This window comes from Phacochoerus africanus, chromosome 3 (genome assembly GCF_016906955.1).
Source record: "Phacochoerus africanus isolate WHEZ1 chromosome 3, ROS_Pafr_v1, whole genome shotgun sequence".
Classification (NCBI taxonomy): domain Eukaryota; kingdom Metazoa; phylum Chordata; class Mammalia; order Artiodactyla; family Suidae; genus Phacochoerus; species Phacochoerus africanus.
Genome location: NC_062546.1, coordinates 133654454 through 133675673, shown reverse-complemented (window position 1 = coordinate 133675673; position 21220 = coordinate 133654454). Strand labels below are relative to the sequence as shown.

At 36.1% G+C, this 21220-nt stretch overlaps 1 protein-coding gene across 1 annotated transcript in view; it reads right to left on the bottom strand.

The window, feature by feature from the left end:
* Positions 1-2922: 2922 nt before the first annotated feature.
* The window catches only part of PSMD14 (proteasome 26S subunit, non-ATPase 14), a 103144-nt gene continuing 84846 nt past the window's right edge, over positions 2923-21220 (bottom strand). Inside the window, exons 10-12 of the mRNA XM_047772738.1 lie at positions 17562-17687; positions 5802-5864; positions 2923-3339 (exon numbers count right to left, since the gene is read on the bottom strand). Of these exons, the coding sequence (XP_047628694.1) occupies positions 3241-3339; positions 5802-5864; positions 17562-17687 (288 nt within the window). The 3' untranslated portion in view covers positions 2923-3240. The remainder of the gene's footprint in view (positions 3340-5801; positions 5865-17561; positions 17688-21220) is intronic.

Sequence of the window (21220 nt, the reverse complement as noted above, 5' to 3'; positions counted from 1 at the left end):
GCGTGCCTTCCTTCGAGAGTGGATCTGCCTCCCCGGCCCCCAGCAGCTCCCTGAGGAAGAGCGGCGCTGAGGACATCAAGTAGTCCTGAGCTTTACAGAGACTCGCCCTAAAAGCAGGCGGGTGCATTTTGGGAGCGCTGCCTCGATGGGCCGATCGGTCAGCGTTGAGCCCAGTCTGGGCTCCCTCGGCGGGCTGCGCGCCTCGGCACAGTGGGCCCCAACTTTGGCCTCCAGCAGGGCGCAGAGAGCAAGGCCTGGAGCAGGTGGCCCAGCGCTGGAATGGCTGATGACCAGATGTCCCAGACTCAAGCCGAGACAAGTTTTCTGGGAGAAAAATACAGCTAGACCCCATTTTCCTTTGGAAAGCGAATCTCAGCTACCGGCCGGGGAGCTTCATAAACGCAAGGCCTTAGCTGTCGAGTTCGGGTGTGGGGGAGGGGACATAGCAATGACACTCTTCGACACTTGTACTTTTTTGCCCTTTACCTTCCACCGCCATTTCTCCTGAGAGCCTTCTGCCCTATTTTGGCTACTTCTGCTTTCTCCTTTCTTTGATCTTTAATTTATTTGTCCCTGAATGCCTTTATCTCCATTGCTTCCATCCAAGGTTACCCAATCCCCCCACCCCATCCTACCTCCAGAGCCCTAAGTGTGTAGCAAAAAGGGGATTCCACCTGGGATCTTTTTCAGGTTTTGTCATTCCAGGTACCCTGTATTGGTTTTTTTGAAAATGAAAAATGCTAAAATGACATGTTAAAAATATAGAAAAGGGATAAAGTTTGTCTTACAGTTTTTAAGAAATTGGATTAGGAGATAAATGTACACTCTCAATTATCAGTACTGAATTCAGTGATTTCTCACATATAGGATATGACTTTAACTTACATATGCACGAGAAAGAAAACTAAGGCTTTCCTCAGGATCAGCATATGAATCATACTTCTGCAGAGCAGGGCTTCTCAAACTTTAAAGTGCATATGAACCACACTAGGATTCTTTAATTCTGATTTAGTAGGTCTGTATATATGTAGCAAGCACTCCTGGTCCAAGCAAGTCACTCAAAAGTGAGGCTGGAGCTTTCAATGTCCTCATACTAGTCTAAGAGGAAAGCAGGGAACTCTCTATTAGATGGAAGCAAGAGTTTTGGTTCTAGTGCTGCTCTACTACTACACAAAAGGGTAAAGATGCTCACATCACACACACACCTCAAATGGCTTATTGAGCTTGTAATTAAATAAATTGTTTCAAAGGCTACCTGGGCCTGGGCTATCAGATTGCTGCTAAAATAGCTGTACATTCCAAGACAAAGGTGTTCACTGAGCCTTTTCTTAGGGCATCCTCATTTTGATCGGCTCCAAATTTACAAAAAAGTAGGTTTTTACTAGGAGGGATTTTAGTTAAGGTTTTGAAATTGGGGATGTCTCTAACATGAACCAAGTGGGAGAATGTGGTATGTGACTGTGGAGAGTCCAGGAAGATGAGGTGATCAAATAAGAAAAGCAAAAGGCAAGCATTGTATAAGCCTTCTCAGTCACTGAACTTACTCAAGAGCTATTTTTCAGAGTACTACGGTGAAGAAAAAAAGTAGTAGTTTCAACTGGAATATTAAGAATAGCCCTTGAATTACTGAGGCCTTCTTCTGCACAAAAAAAAAAATCTTAACTATCTCTTATAAATAGTATCTATGAGAGAAGTCACAGAATCTTATTTATGCAAAGGGAAAAATCAGGTATTAACAACAACAACAACAACAAAAAACAAAAACAAAAAAAGCTTGCACACATGTTTAAATCAGGCAAAAGAAAAACTAACTTCAATCCTTATATTTTAATTGTAAATGATTAGCTGTTATAATCCCAACAATTAAATTAACACATGCTACAAGTCCTACATAAAATATACCTTCACTATATTTAAAAGAAGAAAACATAAGACAGTCAAGAAACACTCCAAATACCTCTTATCCCGCCAGAAAAGAGACTGAAACACACAGGGAATTTAAGCAATTTCCACTTGTAGTTTCTAGTAACTTTTCATCAGGCAACCAAGAGCCTAGAACTGTTGAAATAGGACAGTGATTTGGTTTACCACATTATACCACCTCTAGCAGAGGCTGTCTAAATTCTAAGCCCCCAAATAAATTCCTCCTTTAATGAAGCCTTATAAACATTCTTACCATATTTTCACAAAGAGTAGAGACAAGAATTAAATGGTCATCTCCATGTGTTTTGCACATTCCTTAGTGTACCCAGTATGGTGCTGTACCATGAGTGAGTATTAATAGTTACTTATGTCCATCAGGTTAGAAACAGATTGAGGGACAAGGTCATCTATAAAAATTGCCATTAGTCAAACTTTTGTCGTTATCAGAACACTGGGTACTTCTAAGTTAAGGTAGATGAGAGGACACAATAAAATTACTGCTTATGTGCTCATGATAGTAAACTCACAGTATAGCTACTTTTCTCATTTTGCTTTGAAGACATTATACACCTTCTATGGCTATCTGAGCTGAAAGTCTAGTGAAGTCTTGCAGGAGGCAATCCCAATCTCAACACTAATGGTGGAATGTACTCTTAAAAAATGCTAAAAGCCTAAATTTAAATTGCCTCCCTTTTCTTCTTAAATTCACTCCTCTGAAATACTGAAAGTATATTATGTTAACAAGATATGAGTATACAATATTAACTTGCAACAAATACTTTTAATAGAATATGTCAGCATTTTTTCTGGATTACTCACTAATGAGGTAGCCACTCATTAATGGCAATCATTTTACATTTGCAAAGTTTTGTTACCACACTGATATTTTCTGTGTTATCTTAAATTGCAAAGGGAAATATATCTTTATATGAGATTCTAAAGCACTGTCAAATGTTATTCTGTCAATCCCACCCAGTGCCAAAAAGACCTCAGGAGACATAGATTGGAAATGTATTTTATTGTGTAAGCCAACAATCAAAATATATTTGTGTTACTGATTTCTTCAAATATTAAATGGGATCTTAACAAAATTTGTCCACTTTGATGTATTCTTATACAACTTTGGAATCTGCAAAGACCCTGACTAAAGAAACAGAAGTAATTGCACAATGGAGACTGAAGGTGTTACAGTGCTGCAAATGATGCCAGATGTCTTATATTTAACTATATACACCTTCAGAAGTCCCTTGATTTTGAGCAGTAGGAACAATAGAGGAATATACACTGAAAGTATCACTAATAGCTTTTTGCATTGCTTTATTTAAATACAACAGTATCCAACATAGCTGCTAAACACTGGACAATATTTGAAGTCATAAGTACATCCACATGTTCCTCCAAGTGACGTTTGGGGTCCTAAAAGAAAAAAAGAATAAGAAAGAAAAAGAAAAAGAAAAAGAAAAAAAAAAAAGAACCATGTTACTGGTAGACTGATTACAGATTTTTTTCAGTACCTGATGAAACTGGTAAAGAAAGCTAACCTAAATTTATATATTTTTTACAATTTAACTTTGCTAATATATCACTATATTTTCAGAATTTCTAAATTTGTTAAAATGTTAAGTAGTGATAAATAAGATTAAACAATGAAAGACTGATTTATACAATCCATGTTATGACTAGCAGAAATTATAAAGAGTAATAAGGAATTCTATACAGTTAGAAATCATCTGCTTTGTTTTTTTAAGTATAAGCATTTTTGTGTGTATAAGCCTGGTTATGTGAACATATTTTCTGCCATTCATATATATTGAATGTTGAAGGGGATGCTTTACTCAAAGCAGACATACCAATAGGTAAGAGTTCAATGTGAATTCTCATCATTTCCTCTATAATTTTAAGTTAATTACTATATAATTTTAATATTTCAGGAATAGTGTTTTAAATGATTCAGGAAATATTCTTAGATCAAAAGTCACTGTTGGTAGTTTAAAAACTTAAATAGAATTTGCATCAATTCTAAAGCATTAAGAATAAATATCTCCTGTAGCTATTTTGAAAAAATACAACACAGAAAAGTATAACAGATACAATCCATTAACTTAAACCTGATCAACTCTATATCTGAAATATCTGAGTTAAAAACGAGGCTTAAAATTGTGCTATAATAAAGGAAGTTAAATTAAAATGCTTAATATACATTTATGTTTAAGGCTGAGCTGACTAAAATATTTCAGCTAAAGTTGAAAGCATTGACATAAAGAATATAAACTGCACAACAAAAAACTTTCAATTAAAACATTATTTTCTTATATGTATTACCAAGACTCCTAACTTTAAACAAATGTTTACCACTAAAATTATTTCTTGGCTGTTCTTTCCTAAATTACAATTTCAATATGCTTGATTTCCTTAAAACACCCAGAGATACAACATGCTACAAATAATTTCAAATAACTGGACCACAATATTAAATTTTCTTCATTTCAGAAATAAGCCTTAGGGTATTTTAGGTGAAAGAGACTAAGAAAGACTGGCAGGAGAAAAAGATATTGGTCTGTTTCCATCATAGACAGTTTTGCTTTTGCCACGCAGTAGGCCAAACTAGTGAGGTACTATATTTAAAAAAAAAGATTCTGATGATTATTAAACTTTGCCAATTATATATTTTTCAGTTTCACTTTTATTTTAATTTACTCCTTTTATTTGCTGCTGTTAAGCAGAATCTATATCTAAAAACTATAGCGTCAGAGTCACGTATTCAAAAAATAGTTGCTGAATGCTATAAAGTGCTAGTTCCAAGGTGGTGATCTAATATTACATATTAGACTAAAGTGGTGGGAAAAGACAACAAGGGTGACTATATCACACAGGATGAGAGAATAAGAGGAGCTGTTTCATTCTGGTTTTGGAGGGTTCCTGTTGTTATGTAAGTTATAACACTCAGAATGTAATGAGATTTGATTTTACCAATTATGATATTTAAGTCAGACCTTTGCCCCTACTGCTCTGTTGGAATAACTGGTTATGCAGTGAATTGGTAACACACTTCCCTCAGTTATCTACATTACTTCATGTGGCAGCTGGGTGATTCTTAGAGATTTCCCATCCAAGAATGGTCCTGGCCCAAACCTACATAGCTTGTGAGATGTGATGGGATCAGAGCATATGGTAGGATGGCTGAAAGCAAAGACAGCTTAGTGTCTTGCATCTGAAATATCAAGATTCTGCCAACATCAGCAATATGATAACCATGTTCCATGAAATGAAAAAATGTAATCAAGATTCTTTAAAAAACAGTCTAATTAATCTGTAGATTCTTTTAATTGGTTGGTGTGTTCCCCCTAACCTTCAGGAAATAGGAACTAAAATATATATTTCATTTGGGAAAAGTGAAAGAGCAAATACATAAAGCCCTTTCTCTTCACTCAGTATAACCCAATAGGTCTCTAAGCTTTCTCAGGAACATAACCTATGTATTGAAATCTACATGTTGATAAACTATATTATCTTTAAAACTGTTACATATTTTTAAAAACCTCTACCATTCTATTAACTTCATGGATAACATTTCAAGCAAAAATAATACTTGACATATTAACTCAGGACACAAGTTTCCTAATTCACTTCTACTCAATTATTTTCACTAAAGATAGTACATCACAGGTATATTTGTGATTTACTTGTCTTTAGATGGCAAAGAGAATCTGACATCAAATAATTCAGTGACCTTTAAAATTAGCATCACATTTACATGACAGAAGAAAAATGCAGAGTGAACCGACAGGGGGGGAAAAATCATACAGGCTCCAAAATAGTTTACACTCTATAAGAGCATGTTATTATGAGACTGCATAACCTATTATAGTACACCTCACCTGCTTGCCAACATTCTTTATTGCCAGCTGTTCAGGTGTCATTTTATCTTCTTCTTCTACAGCCTGTGAATGAAACACAAAGGACAGAGTTTCAAATTCTAAATTTACTTTTTCTACTGCAGAATAATCACTAAAGATAATGTTGATCATAATTTTCATTCACACAATCTTTTACTCAAGTAATTTATTAAACAAAAAAGCAATTCTGCTAATCTTAGAATAGCCATCAGAGTAATAAAAACTATTACCACCATCATTTTGAAATCAGACTTTCAGAAATTTGTAAAAGACACTGAAAAATATCAAACTGGACCACCAAATGGAAGTGTTAACTATTTGGTAACTGTCATAGAATTCTCTGAGGGATGGCTGAACTGGAAGATATAAGAACTTAAGGCAGCTGCTTGTGGCACTGTGGTACTAACTGGTCTTACTCAGTCTTCTTTTTCTTTTCTTTTCACTATGGCTCTCCCCCAACTTCCTATATCTTTGTTTCCTTTTTCTTGTCAACAGAACCCATGCATACCCAGTATCTATTTAACTATAAGTAACACTTAGGAGTAAAGTACCTGCTGACTTTTGGTCCCTTTATCGAATCATATAGTTTTCTCCCTTAAGGTCCTCACATATTTAAATCTCTAAAAGTAATACATATATTCATAAAACAATCTCACTTCTCCACATGAATGTTCCTTAATAATCATGAAGAAATAGCATAATCTGAAGTTTTCAACATTAAAAAAAATTATTTGAAATGCCAATTCAAATAAAAATTAAATCAACCAAACCATATACTCAAACCACTTTCTATCTTTTCCAGAGTTAGCAACAAAATTTTACGTGCATTATCATAAATTTTCTAGCAGAATAATTTTAAAATAATGACAGCATTTAGATTTAGATTGCCTACCACTATTGTCCTCTCTTCTAATCATGGCACCACTAAAAAACTGCCTTTCTTTGGGGGGGGGGGTCCACACCCATGGTATATGCAGAGGTTCCTACGCTATGGGTCGAATTGGAGTTATAGCCGCTGGCCTACACCACAGCCACAGAAACGCCAGATCCTTAACCCATTGAGCGAGACCAGGGATCAAACCTGCATCCTCATGGATGCTAATCAGATTCGTTTTCACTAAGCCATGATGGGAACTCCCCTCCAAAACTGCTTTATTGAGAATTCTAAGTTTATGGAACCGCTGCAACATTTTTGGGTATGTTACCGCTTGAAGCTAGGATTCTGCACCAGATGAACTTCTGGTCTATGATTTATTCATAGCATTTGATAAATGGAAAATTAAGAAGACCTAAGTATAACCAATCTTAAGAAATAATATCTTAGCACTTACCAAAAATATGATTATAAAAGGCGATAAAATGATAGGGGCAGAAAGTAGGAAACCAAAATCCCAGTGAAGGTTAGATTTGGATACTCTAAACTTAATCTCTCAGCTGCCAAATTTCTTCATGTGTAAACAATGAACATGTAGGAAATGCAATCATCAGACATTTCCCATAGACTGGGAAGTTTGGCTTCATTTCACACCTTCTTAATAGTTTTGTAAACAGAGAAATTGAAAATGAGCAAAGATGGCAAGTATCTAATTTTATAAATGGACAAACTATCTAGAGAATTTTCCCCAGCAGAACCTGCCTAAAGAGAAAAAGATAGTGAATAAGTATTGTATCTACTGTTTATTATAGGATACTTATTTACAACACATCATTAGGAAGTACATTTATAATTCATAAAACTGAAAGAAGGGAAAATAACACTCCAAATCTAGAATTCCCTAGACAGAGAGTATGTTCATTTTCAGAGTCAGATGCCACTCCTATTATTCTGAGCTAGTTAAAGAAGTGTCTCCTAACTGGGAAATTGCTTCTTCTACTACCTGTATGTTTTACATATATGGAAACAATGGCAATACATAAAAAGTTTATCTTTCTAAATTACTTCTACAAATCATGACACTATATCTTTCTGACTTGAAAACATATTAGATGAATGAAACAATTCACATAAGTTAGTACTCTATATCCATTCAGTGTTACTTTTTCCATGCACATGCCAACAATAGTACTTTACAGTATTAGAAGGAGGTAAGAGTTTGAGAATCTGGCTCAAAATACCAATCCATGCACAAAATAGTTATTATGGAGTGTTCTGGACTATCACAAATATCAAAAATGGCAGATATGCAAAGATGAAAGTAAAAAAAAAATTAAAGCACTGATCTTATTGAAAGGTTAAATTGAAAATAAAAAGCTCTAATTCAATTTTTAAAATCTTTTATATCATTTAACCATTTTACCAATTAGTTTTTCCATTTCCAATAATTAAAAGAGAGAGTTCACAAACTCTTTGAGAAGTGCAGATGGTAAAAAGTACTCCCAGCCATAGATGCCATCTGGAAAATGAGGAGCAGCTGTAGATTTAGGCATATACTAAGGTTGCAAACCCCCATGACAAAAGAGTTAAGCACATCTCTTATATTCTGAAATCATCACATTAAACCCCCAAATATTTTCTCTTCTACCTAAGTTATTACCTTTATCTCATCTACCATCTGGGCAAGACCAGTTTGTCTTCATTCATAGTTCTAATCTGGCTAGTCACCAGGAAAAATTAAGAAATGGTAGCAGCAGAAACAAATGAAATTCAGGCACAGGCAGTGTCCTCACTAGGGGAACTTCTGTGTTTATGGCAACTTCTGTGATTTGGCATCAAATTTTGCTTTTGCATTCGTGCTCTTAGGTTTACTCAACCAACAAAAAAGCACTGAAAATGTTTGTGGCTATTCACACTAGAAACGTTTTTAACAGTTTATCAACAAAGACCCCCAGATGGCTATCCCATCATGTACGGTCTGCACAGCTCTAAGAAATTCCTAGAATTTGGTCTGTTATGTTATCATAATCCCCTCAGATGTACCCCCTATCTTAAAGAGGTTTTTACTAAACCCATTAACCTCATTATCTTTCTTTTGGTAATGGTGAAATTTCTCAAATGGGAAACCCGTGTTTCAAATTTTATCACTTTATTTACCCTTTAACAAACATGGAATGGATCCTTGGCACTTTATTAATACTCCTTTAAGGATCTGCACTAGGTAAATCCCAATGGACTTGGTTTAACTGAACTTTTGGAACACCTTTTCCAGTACCCCCTTTCCCATCTGATCCTTTAATCTCTGCTTTTATGACACCATGTCTCTTATTTCACCTTGTGCTTCACACATTCCATTCCTTGGGCCTCTTTTTTTCCCTTTGCCATGTTAGCTATGTTCACTCTATAACATGGTCCCATTTAAGCACATGCTTTCTAAAAGCACCTATGTGATCATTTTTTTCACTGTTAATCTCTGCATAACTGCTATTAAATACAATATAAGGCATTTTACTTCTTTTTTTATTTTTATAAAAAGTTAATGCATTGACTATATAACTGAAAATCACATTATGGGTCATGGGGATAGAGAGTAAGTTTATTTTTTTATTTTTTATTTTTTTTTAGAGTAAGTTTAAAGAAATGGCTTTAAACGAGTTCCCATCGTGGCGCAGTGGTTAACGAATCCAACTAGGAACCATGAGGTTGCAGGTTTGATCCCTGCCCTTGCTCAGTGGGTTAAGGATCCAGCGTTGCCGTGAGCTGTGTTGTAGGCTACAGAGTGGCTTGGATCCCGCACTGCTGTGGCTCTGGCGTAGGCGGGCGGTCACAGCTCCGATTAGACCCCTAGTCTGGGAACCTCCATATGCCACGGGAGCAGCCCAAAAAGCAGCAAACACACACACACACACACACACACACACACACACACACACACACACAAAAAAAGAAAGACAAAAACAAAACAAAAAAAACAAACCTTGGGTGAAGGAGTTCCCGTCGTGGTGCAGTGGTTAACGAATCCGACTAGGAACCATGAGGTTGCAGGTTCCATCCCTGCCCTTGCTCAGTGGGTTAATGATCCAGCGTTGCTGTGAGCTGTGGTGTAGGTTGCAGACTCGGCTCGGATCCCAAGTTGCTGTGGCTCTGGCGTAGGCTGGTGGCTACAGCTCAGATTTGACCCCTAGCCTGGGAACCTCCATATGCCATGAGAGCAGCCCAAGAAGTGGCAAAAAAAAAAAAAGACAAAAAATACAAAAAAAGAAAAAAAATACTTGGGTGAAGTTCCTGTCATGGTGCAGGGGAAACAAATCCGACTAGGAGCCATGAGGTTGTGGGTTCGATCCCTGACCTTGCTCAGTGAGTTAAGGATCTGGTGTTGCCGTGAGCTGTTGTGTAGGTTGCAGACTCGACTTGGATCCTGCGTTGCTGTGGCTGTGGCTGGCAGCTGTAGCTCCGACTGGACCCCTAGCCTGGGAAGCTCCATATGCAGCGAGTGCTGAGGCCCTACAAAGCAAAAAACAAAAAATCCCCAAACAAAACAAAACACTTGGGTGGATTTTCTGCTGTTGTGCAGTGGGTTAACAATCTGACTGAAGTGGCGGGGGTAACTGCATAGGTATAGGTTTGATCCCCAGCATTGTGCAGCAGGTTAAAGGATCCAGTGCTGTTGCAGCTGTGGTGTAGGTGGCAGCTATGGCTCAGATCCAATCCCTGGCCCGGGAATTTCCATATGCCATGGGTGCGGCCATAAAAACAATCAAACAAACAAACAAACAAATAACACAAAAAAACCTTGGGAAAGCAAAATTAACAAATGTGAAACAATTAGAAAACTATCTGAGAACATATACAGGTGTGAATATGGAAAATATGGAACTGGTTTTCCTGTGACCATCAGTAATTAAACATTAACATATACATACTAATTTACTGAATTCTTAAAACATCGTAGTGAAGGAGCTAGTCTACATTTCACATAAAGAAATTAGATACTCTCTCCTATAGGTTAATTCCAGAAATACTTCTATATTCAATAAATAACTATTAGGTACTAACATTAAGACAGTTCTTGCTCCTCAAGAAGCTCACATTTGGGCTTTACTTTACCTGCGAATCTCAAATTATAACACAATATAAAATACATAAAAAAGAAGTGTACACAACAAATGATGGGGACACAAACAGTCATACAGCCAATGCACAATGAAACTGTGATTTAAACTTAGTCCCATCTATCTCCAAAGATCTCGAAGCAACACTCACAGCAATTTGGGAAATCATTACTTTTTTTTTTTTTTTTGAGCAGCACCCGCGGCATATGGAGGTTCCCAGGCTAGGGGTTGAATCGGAGCTGTGGCCGCCGGTCTACACCACAGCCACAGCAACAAAGGATCTGAGCTGCGTCTTGGACCTACGCCACAGCTCATGGCAAGGCCAGATCCTTAACCCACTGAGCAAGGCCAGGGATCGAACCCGCAACCTCATGGTTCCTAGTCGGATTTGTTTCCGCTGTGCCACGAGAGGAACTCTGGGAGATCATTACTTTTTTATGACATATCCTGAATAAAGCCAAACCCAATTTACTAAGTGACCTTAATGGCATAAATTCTTTTTAAAAATATTATAAGGAATCTAATTTTAAAACATAAAATAGACATAAAGATTGTGTGTGTGCGTGTGCACGCACATGTGCACACTCATACAAGTATGTGTGTGTATAATAGAAATTGCAGTCCAGCTCATTGAAAAAAATTTCTATGGCAGAGTCTACTACTAGCTACCTACCCAACATACATCTTCTCTTCCCTCTTTTGCAATATAACCCTGATTTTATTAAAGGCAGTAATGCTCCCAGGTAAAAGACAACATTACTTAGCCTTTCTCAAAGCAAAGTATGTCCACCTGACTAAGTTCTGCTAATGAGATATAATCAGAAGTGCTAGGTGGGAATTACAGAAAATCTCCTAAAAAAGAACTGATTCAGCTAGCTCTTAAAAGTGAACTGATTTAGCCAGGAAGTATCCCTCTTTTGCCCTTTCATTTTTTCCTGTTGCTTGGAACTCAGATGGGATGGCTAAAGTTTTATCACTCATCCTGAATCATGAAGAGAGATAAAGGATGGAAGGTAGTACAAGGAAAATGGATCAAAAGATGGAGGGAGATACCTGGATTTGCAATGACTTCAGTGTTTCATACTGGCCTTTAAGTGCAAGAGACAGACGTTTCTATCTTGTTTAAGCCATTGTTATTTCAAGCTATAACAATCTTAGATATAAGTAACACTTGCTTATTAGTACAAAAACTGAGAATAATCCAGGATTTACATTAAGTATATAAAAAAAAGAGCCCTTTGCTTTCCATCTTAAAGGTGACAACTGTTGATAGTATAATACATTGAGATATACATGAGATAGGTTATCACAGAAAAAAGAGAGGGAAGGTAACACAGTAGGGATTTTCCTGTTGTTACATAATTTAGGTTTTACACGTAATAGCAAGTTGTAAATATTTCTCTAAATTGGTACTTAAAGAATTTTATTCTTCATAATAAACCCTTAAAAGAGAACATGTAGGCTTAAAGAGTTAGATGCACTTAAAACTGAGAGATAAAATTGGGAGATGGCCTTCAAAAATGTCACGTGTCACATTATTTTCCCACTATTGGTGCATTCTCCCAAACCATTTTTTTTTTAAATTCTATTTATACTTTTAACTTTTTTCTTTGATTACTTAATAAGGTTGAACTCTTCATGTTTATATGATATTTGCCTTTAGTGAGTTTTCCACTCTGTTGTACAATTTATCATTTTATTTTATTTTATTGTCTGTTTAGGGCCGCAACCATGGCATATGGAAGTTCCCAGGCTAGGGGTTGAACTGGAGTGTAGCTGCTGGCCTATGCCACAGCCACATCCACGCCAGATCCGAGACACACCTGTGACCTACACCACAGCTCACAGAAACACCAAATCCTTAACCCACTGAGTGAGACCAGGGATCAAACTGGTCCTCATGGATACTAGTCAGGTTTGTTACTGCTGAGTCATGAGAGGAACGCCACAATTCTATTATTGTTTCTTAAAATTACTTTACAGGAGTTCTTTGCTTATTATGTACCTTTTGGATCCTAACCCTTTCTGTGGTAGAGGTACAAATACTTTCTGCCAGTCTGACTCCTAACAAGCATTCAATAAATGTTATTTTTATTGCAGATAAATTTTACTGTCAAGTTATCAAAATTTTAAAAGCTCAATGATATTCTTATTAGCACCAAACTAATCTTTGGGAAGCCTGACCACAGCTTTACAAGTTTTGACACTTCCCTTTTGGAAACAAGGAAATTGATTCACAAATGTTTTTAGTATTTTTCAAAAATCATGTATATATTTAAACAATTATATTATAGTAGTTATTCCTAAGTATTTTATAATTTTGGATGTTACTGTGGACTGATTTGCATTTTCTATTTTTCAACTAGTTTCAGCAAGTTTCAGTATCTGCATGGTTACTGTAACCTACATAATTCTAAATCATAATAGTTATAACAGTATTCTAGTTTGGGCTCATGTATTTCTATGTTTGACTGTAAACATATCCTATCATACTTAAATAATGATAAGCCACCTGGTTTCCCAATATTTTACCTTATTTTGTTTTTCCTATCTTATTGCACTAGCACAAAACAGGACTTTCTTATTTATTATAGCTACTGTAGTAAACCAAAAGTAATATGTAATCTGTTATATGTAATTACATAAAAGAGGTATCCAAACTTTCTTTCAGGTTACTAAGTAGGCAGTATTTCTACCTGAAAAGTAAACTGTCAGATCTCTGAATTTATAAGGCTATGTGTTTGAAAATAAAGCAAATTTTTATGTTTCTATGCTATTCTTAAAAACATCTTTTAGGAGTTCCCGTCGTGGCGCAGTGGTTAATGAATCTGACTAGGAACCATGAGGTTGCGGGTTCGATTCCTGGCCTTGTTCAGTGGGTTAAGGATACAGCGTTATTGTGAGCTATGGTGTGGGTCACAGACGCGACTTGGATCCCGAGTTGTTGTGGCTCTGGTGTAGGCCCTCAGCTATGGCTCCGATTCGACCCCTAGCCTGGGAACCTCCATATGCCACGGGAGGGGCCCGAGAAATGGCAAAAAGACAAAAAAAACCCCACAAAAAACAAAATCTTTTATAACCCATTTTCCCACTGGCATATTCACTTATAAATATCCAATTGAGGAGTTCCCGTCGTGGCGCAGAGGTTAACGAATCCGACTAGGAACCATGAGGTTGCGGGTTCGGTCCCTGCCCTTGCTCAGTGGGTTAACGATCCGGCGTTGCTGTGAGCTGTGGTGTAGGTTGCAGACGCGGCTCGGATCCCGCGTTGCTGTGGCTCTGGCGTAGGCCAGTGGCTACAGCTCCGATTTCGACCCCTAGCCTGGGAACCTCCATATGCCGCGGGAGCGGCCCAAAGAAATAGCAAAAAAAAAAAAAAAAAAAAAAAAAAGACAAAAAAAATCCAATTGAATATTACCAATATTTTAAAAAATGATGCATCTTGACATGAATAAATTAGGAGATTTGGTATAAAAGAGCTGTGAGTGTTGAAGTTCAGTAATTAGAGAAATCAATGACTAATAATCAAGCAGAATCTCTGCTTGGATTTCAGATTTGAAATCAAAAAGCTGGGACAAAGGAATTTAATTATTTTCTAACCTTCTTTCATTTTTAGGAGCTAACTGGCACCTAACAGTAATTACCTTAGTTTAAAACACCAACCAATTAAAAAGAATACTATGAAGAACTGGTAGTATGGGCCTGTCTTTTTATATTTTAAGTGTTACTAAAAACTTCACTGCATTCTCTTTCAATCAGAGGGAATTACAGTCCCAAATTTGGACTCCTTCATATCACAGCTTACACATTGTTTTCATTTTATAACCAAACCTTACAAGTTTTTGAGTACTACAGAGATTTTTTAAAACTGTAAAATAGGAAAAACTTCTGTGGATGGGCAGCAGTAACCATAAATAGGTTATCTCCTGGCAGTGGTACCAATAAGAATTTACTTAAACTTGTAATGTTACAGAGAAATGAAAACCATTCCTTTACTCTGCTGAATAATAAGTCCTAACATTTTAATTTATAAAAGGTAAACCTTTAAATTTGATAGACTATTTATTTCTCTTTAATCTTAAGGGTATGAAAACATATACTAGAAAGATTAAAAAAATATATTTTCCTTACAACCAGTGCTGATTTCCAGATGGAACACTACATATAAATCAGGGCATGCTCTTCAAAGCCAAATCTAATTCTGCTGTAATTTAGTGTGTATGGGTCCATCAACATTTTTTCAAAGCTCAATTCTCTCAAAAGACTTACTGTTACACTTGGAAAAATTTATACACTGTCTCTTGGCTAACGCTTATTCTGTAAGATGTATTTAATTTTAAAAGAAAAATATTACTTTTTTGGTGTGACAAACAATATCAGTTGTAACTATCTCTAAAAGCTCTAACCGTTAATTTTTAGCCCCTTATAGAAAAGTTCTTATTTAAGATGGAACTTCTTATGTCCTTTCTCAATTTTTCTACTTCTACTTAAATTGGAAATGTTAATACTACCAACATACTTTTAGGCACCTAGGCAGGAAACTTTTAATTCATCTTTGATTTGCCTTCTTTCACTTCATCTATCCAACATTTTATTTGTCTACTGACATCCCCCCTCTAAAGTAATTCAGAAAGACAGACAGTACCTTTGTTCAAGTAATAGCAAACTATTTCTAAAATAGAATCTCCATTTCAAATCTCCTCTTATAACAACCTTTCTTCTATACCATTGTCAAATTAAGTAACCTCAAGTCCGGTTCTGAGTATATCATGCCCCTGATCAAAAATAACTCCATCCTGATTTTCCAAACGTTATTACTTTAGTAATTTAAAAAAATTTATTCCCCACTATTCACGCTTTTATGTACTCTAGCCAAACACTTTCCTAAAGATATCTTGCCTTTTCTGTCTCCTAGTCTTAGCTCATGGTATTTAGTTGGCCTAGGGTAACATTTCTCTGTATGTTCAAATCTTATTCATGCTTTAAAGCCTAGTTCAAATGTTTTTATTCTCTAAGACAGCATCCTGGGTTTCTCCCAGTTGAAATCAAAAGCCTTTGAACTTCTACAGGACTTCACATGGACTTCTCTATGGCAGTGGTCTCTATAACTTCTAATTTGAATGAGTATATAAATCTCTCGGAAATCTTGTTAAAATGGAGATTCTAATTTAGCAGGTCCAAGAGCCTACATTTCTAATAAGACCCCAGGTGATAATGATGCAGCTGGTCTGTGGACAATTTGAATACTAAGGTATCACAGGACAAAACCAATTTTGGTCTAGTACTCTGGTTATGAACTTTTCTTACTGCCCCTGTTTTCCTATAAATGAAGGATGGATCCTTGTTTTCCATTGCAAATTGTACAGTAGATATTCGATAAGTAAGCATAATATTGTATAGTACATATGTTTTACAAACTGCAGGTTTTCAACAAGTAATGAGTTGCAAGCTATACGTCTATGTGTATAATATGCATGTATACCTAGCTGAAACAGAATGAAATTCAGTCAAATAGGAAAGAAAATAGAATATTTTCTTATTACAAGGGATATATTTATAACAAAGGTAAATATTGTTTCATAAAACTTTTGTTGCACTACACCACCACCACCACCCACACACGCAAACATATACATTAGCATGCACTGGGTCAAAATGTAAAATCTACTCTTTATGTGAATTTTGTTAAAAAAGTTAAAAAATGTTATGAGTTGAATCATGTTCCCTCTCAAAAGATACACTGAAATCCTAACCCTGGTTAGAGATTAGAGTTATGCTGCCACAAAGCAAGGAAAAGAAGAACCCTCCCCTAGAGGTTTCACAGGGAGCACAGCCTTCCCAAGAACTTGATTTTGGATTTCTAGCTTCAGAATTGTGAGGTAATAAATTTGTTGTTTTAAGACATATATTTTATGGTAGTTTGTGATGATGGCCCTAGGAAACTGATATAATACAGAAGATATATTTTAGTCATAGCTCAATTATTCTCTTAATTTCCAAATTGTAAAAGAATGTATAAACAAAATATTATCATAGCCACATATACTTTAGCATACAGTAAATACTTTCAAGAGATTCTGAAAAATATAACTTTTTAAACATCCTATATAAGTGGTCTGCCCTAGTTACTCTTCCTTACATGATCCTGTTCCTTTTCTTTGCAATATTAATCACGATGTATTACATAGTGTTTGTTTACTTTCTATTTCCCCTACCAAAAAATAAATTCTGTAAGGACGTCTTCTTTCTTATCATACCTCCAGTGCCTGGCACATAACAGGCTTTCAATAAATATTTATTAAATAAAAAACAGAAAATTCTTAAGGTATATGTTTCAGGTATTAAATGCTGTTGTTATTGTTTATATCTCCTTGTTCCCCTCCCCTTCCAAGAAAAGTCCTCTGAATAATGAAGAAATTTCAGATATATAACTATTTTACAAGGTCTTCAACAGGGGCTGGCAAAGTATAGGTCATGGGCCACATCTAGCCAGCTGCCTGTTTTAGTAAATAATATTTCCTAGTACACAGCCTCACTCATTCCTTTATGTATCACCTGTGGCTACTTTTGCATTGTAATGGCAGAGCTGAGAAGCTGTGATGGACCAGATGGCCTATAAAGCCTAAAATATTTACTATCTGATCTATAAAATAGGCTAATCTATTTTGAACTATTTATATTTACACAATGCCTGACATCTAATCATAAACGTATTTCAAAGATTATAAGAAATAAATGTTGAAAGTAAGTTTTTACCTTATTGTAATTCTTGGCTAATTCCAACATTTCTTTCACCACTGATTCATTGTGTTTACAGTGTTCACTGTAGTCCTGAAGTGTCAAACCTTCCATCCAACTTTTTTTATGCAAATTTAGCAACATCTAAAAAATATAAAGAAAAATCAATTATTTTCCTGTAGAAGAAATTTCCTTTGTCTTGAAAAACAGCTTCACAAAAAACTGTTGGAATTAATGAATTCAAATTGAATTTTATTAACTTAAATTCTAATAGGAATCCTCCTAAATTTATATTAATAAAATCTAAGGTATACTCCAACCCTATGGCTACTCCATGTGCTGTTCCTCTGCCTTTATGGTTATTTTCCTTAGCTATGTAAAGTTTACCTTTTCTTTTTTTTATTTTTTTATTTGTTGTTGTTGTTGTTGTTGTTATTGTTGTTGTTGTTGTTGCTGCTATTTCTTGGGCCGCTCCCGCGGCATATGGAGGTTCCCAGGCTAGGGGTTGAATCGGAGCTGTAGCCACCGGCCTATGCCAGAGCCACAGCAACGCGGGATCCGAGCCGCGTCTGCGACCTACACCACAGCTCACGGCAACGCCGGATCGTTAACCCACTGAGCAAGGGCAGGGACCGAACCCGCAACCTCATGGTTCCTAGTCGGATTCGTTAACCACTGCGCCACGACGGGAACTCCCTAAAGTTTACCTTTTTCACTTCCTTAGAGAAAGGTGCCACTCTGCACCACACTATATAAAAAATCATCCCACACTATCTAAACATCTTTCTTTCTTTACCCTGCTTTATAATTTTTAGAACACTTGAAATTTTTGTTTTCTTGTTTAGTGCATTTCTCTCTCACTAAAGAGAAATTAACATGGCAAAAACTGTGTTCTGTTTATTTCAAGATCACCAAAGCCTAAATTCTAAAATCTAGATCATAATATATTCATAGCAAGTACTCAATAAATACCCGCTGAATGATGAATGAATGAATGAAACTACTATGTTACACACAGGATTTCCAATAGCTCAAATAGCCCAGCTTTCAAATGTTAAGAAAGTAAATGCCCTCATTTCTGTGTCAATCTTTCTGAGCCCCTGTTTACATATCTAAGAATTAAAGACTTGTATTAATGACTTATAGGAGGAATCTTAAAGACATAAACAAAGTTATTTAAAGAACAGAAACAGATTCATAGCCTTTGAACAACTCATGATTATTTATCAAAGGGGAGAGGTTGAAGGGAAGGGATGGACTAGGGGCTTGGGATAGAAATATTCTAAAATTCAGTTGAGATGATGGTTGAACAACTATAAATATAAAAAAATTCACTGAATTAAAAAAATACCAATTTTTATTAGATAACCTTTAAGTTTCCTTCAAATTCTAATATTCCATCTATATTTAAAAAATTAAAACTTCTTTATATTAGAATAAAAAATCATGAAACTAGGAATGAAATCATTTTTTCTCCCAGTTTGCAATCATATCGGCAAATTGGAATTGAATCCTATTAGCGATAATGGAACTAAACACCTTAGTTCATTGTTTCTCAAACTGGACTCCTAGTTCTGAGTACATATTCCTAGAAGTTCGTAAGTTTTCAAGTTTAGAATCATAAAATAGTTTTTCTTAAAGTCCTGCTATATAAATAATGTTCTTCAGTTAAGGACTATCACAGAATAAGAAGAGTTTTCTAAATGATTGATAAAAGTATGCAATGTGAAAAAAAATGGTGGCTTCGGAATGACTATCATTGTTTTGCTATTAGAACCAGTATACTTTAAATGAGATCCATAAGCCATGAGGACCTGAAGACATAGTTGGAAGCATATGAGTTTAGTCTGGAAAATTTACTTGTTTAGAGGTTTGCAGCTGAAAGCAACACAAAGTTTTTCTTATGCTGGACAATAAGCTGCATGTCAAAATCACCTATGAGGTTTTCCAAGACACAAAAGCTCCAAACTACCCTCTTTTCTTCCTAGGGCTTGTGGAAAAAAAAAAAAGGAAAAATCCTGTACATGTAATTTCTTTGATTGTTTCCCATCTTTTCCACTGATTGTGTTTTAGAAAATACATCCTCAGAAAATTTTGGTGCAGCAGCAACTACCTAAAGCTACCTATAATTGTTGAGAATTGGATTTTTTCCTACACTTCAAAAGCAAGCAAAAAAGTTCCTATAGAGCAGCAGGATAATTCTACCATGCTTTTTAAAGAAGGATTCCACTGGGACTCTCAGGTACTTGGGGTTAAAAATATAGGTTGGTGGGATAAAAGTAAAGGCAGAGATTTTAGTATCAAGAAACCACCTGAGTTGAGCTGAGGAACAAAAATACAACATTAATTAATTTATGTAAGAATTTATAGGAGGCGTTCCCATCATGGCGCAGCAGAAAGAAAAATCCGACTAGGAACCATGAGGTTTCAGGTTCGACCTCTGGCCTTGCTCAGTGGGTTAAGGATCCGGCCTTGCCATGAGCTGTGGTGTAGGTCGCAGACATGGCTTGGATCTGGTGTTGCTGTGGCTCTGGCGTAGGCTGGCAGCAACAGCTCCAATTAGACCCTTAGCCGGGGGACCTCCATATGCCACGGGTGCAGCCCTCGAAAGACAAAAAAAAAGTAAGAATTTATGGGTGTCTTTTATCCAAAAGCTTACGGGGTATACTATGAAAGAAAAAAGGAGAAAAAGAAAAAGTTGTTGTAATTAGATGGATATTTCCAAACAGATATCAAGACATAAAATATTTATGTATCTGAATGAATTTTTCAGTTTGTGTGCCCTTTTTCGCAGCCTGTACCTACCCCACATAAAATTAAAATAAGTGTGACAATTTACTTCAAGCTATAAACTAAATCTATCAGAGCAGATATAAACTTTGGGACAAAAGCAAGCAGCTAGAAGAGAGCTTTAAGGCTCTGTGTCTCCCCTCAGGCCAAGAAAGAACTGTTGCCATTCACTCACTCACCATTCGCTCAAGCGTATAGGACTTTGGGGTGAGTTTACTAGCGGCTTTGAACTTTTCAAATAATGGTTTATCAACCTTTAGAAAATCTTATACAGCACATCCTCTCCATAATATATAAATGAGACTGAAAATGGAGGTGATTTGGTTGAAAGGGAGTAGTATGGAGAGTCCCTTTATTCCACCTCCCACAAATCATATGGTAACTTAGTATGGTACAGTTTCAACTAGTAAGAAAGATCTTATTTATTACTGATCACTTATCATGTTTGGACTTCAGGGTGCATGAAGAAATCAAAACTTAGTGACAGTCAATAGTACTTAGTGTTCTTAAAATTTTTTCAAGTCTTTCTCAGAAACACAGACGCTTATTTGGAGAATGACTAACTGCAGCAGTAAAGAAAAAAAAAAAAAACAGTTCAGACTGTAATTTCAAAAAGCAATAGGTAGCCTTAAATATTTTAAGTTAGTTAAGGGAAAACTGCACTTGAGATAATCCTAAATCAGTAGAAACAAAAGAATGCTAATCCACCAAGATGCTCGGCAATTTTCAAAGTAATCAAATTAAAAATTGCCTGGGGAATTCCTGTTGTAGCTCAGTGGATTAAGAACCAGACACAGTGTCCCTGAGAATGTGAGTTCAATCCCTGGCCTTGCTCAGGGTTAAGGATCCAGCATTCACAACAAGCTGTGGTGTAGATTGCAGATGCA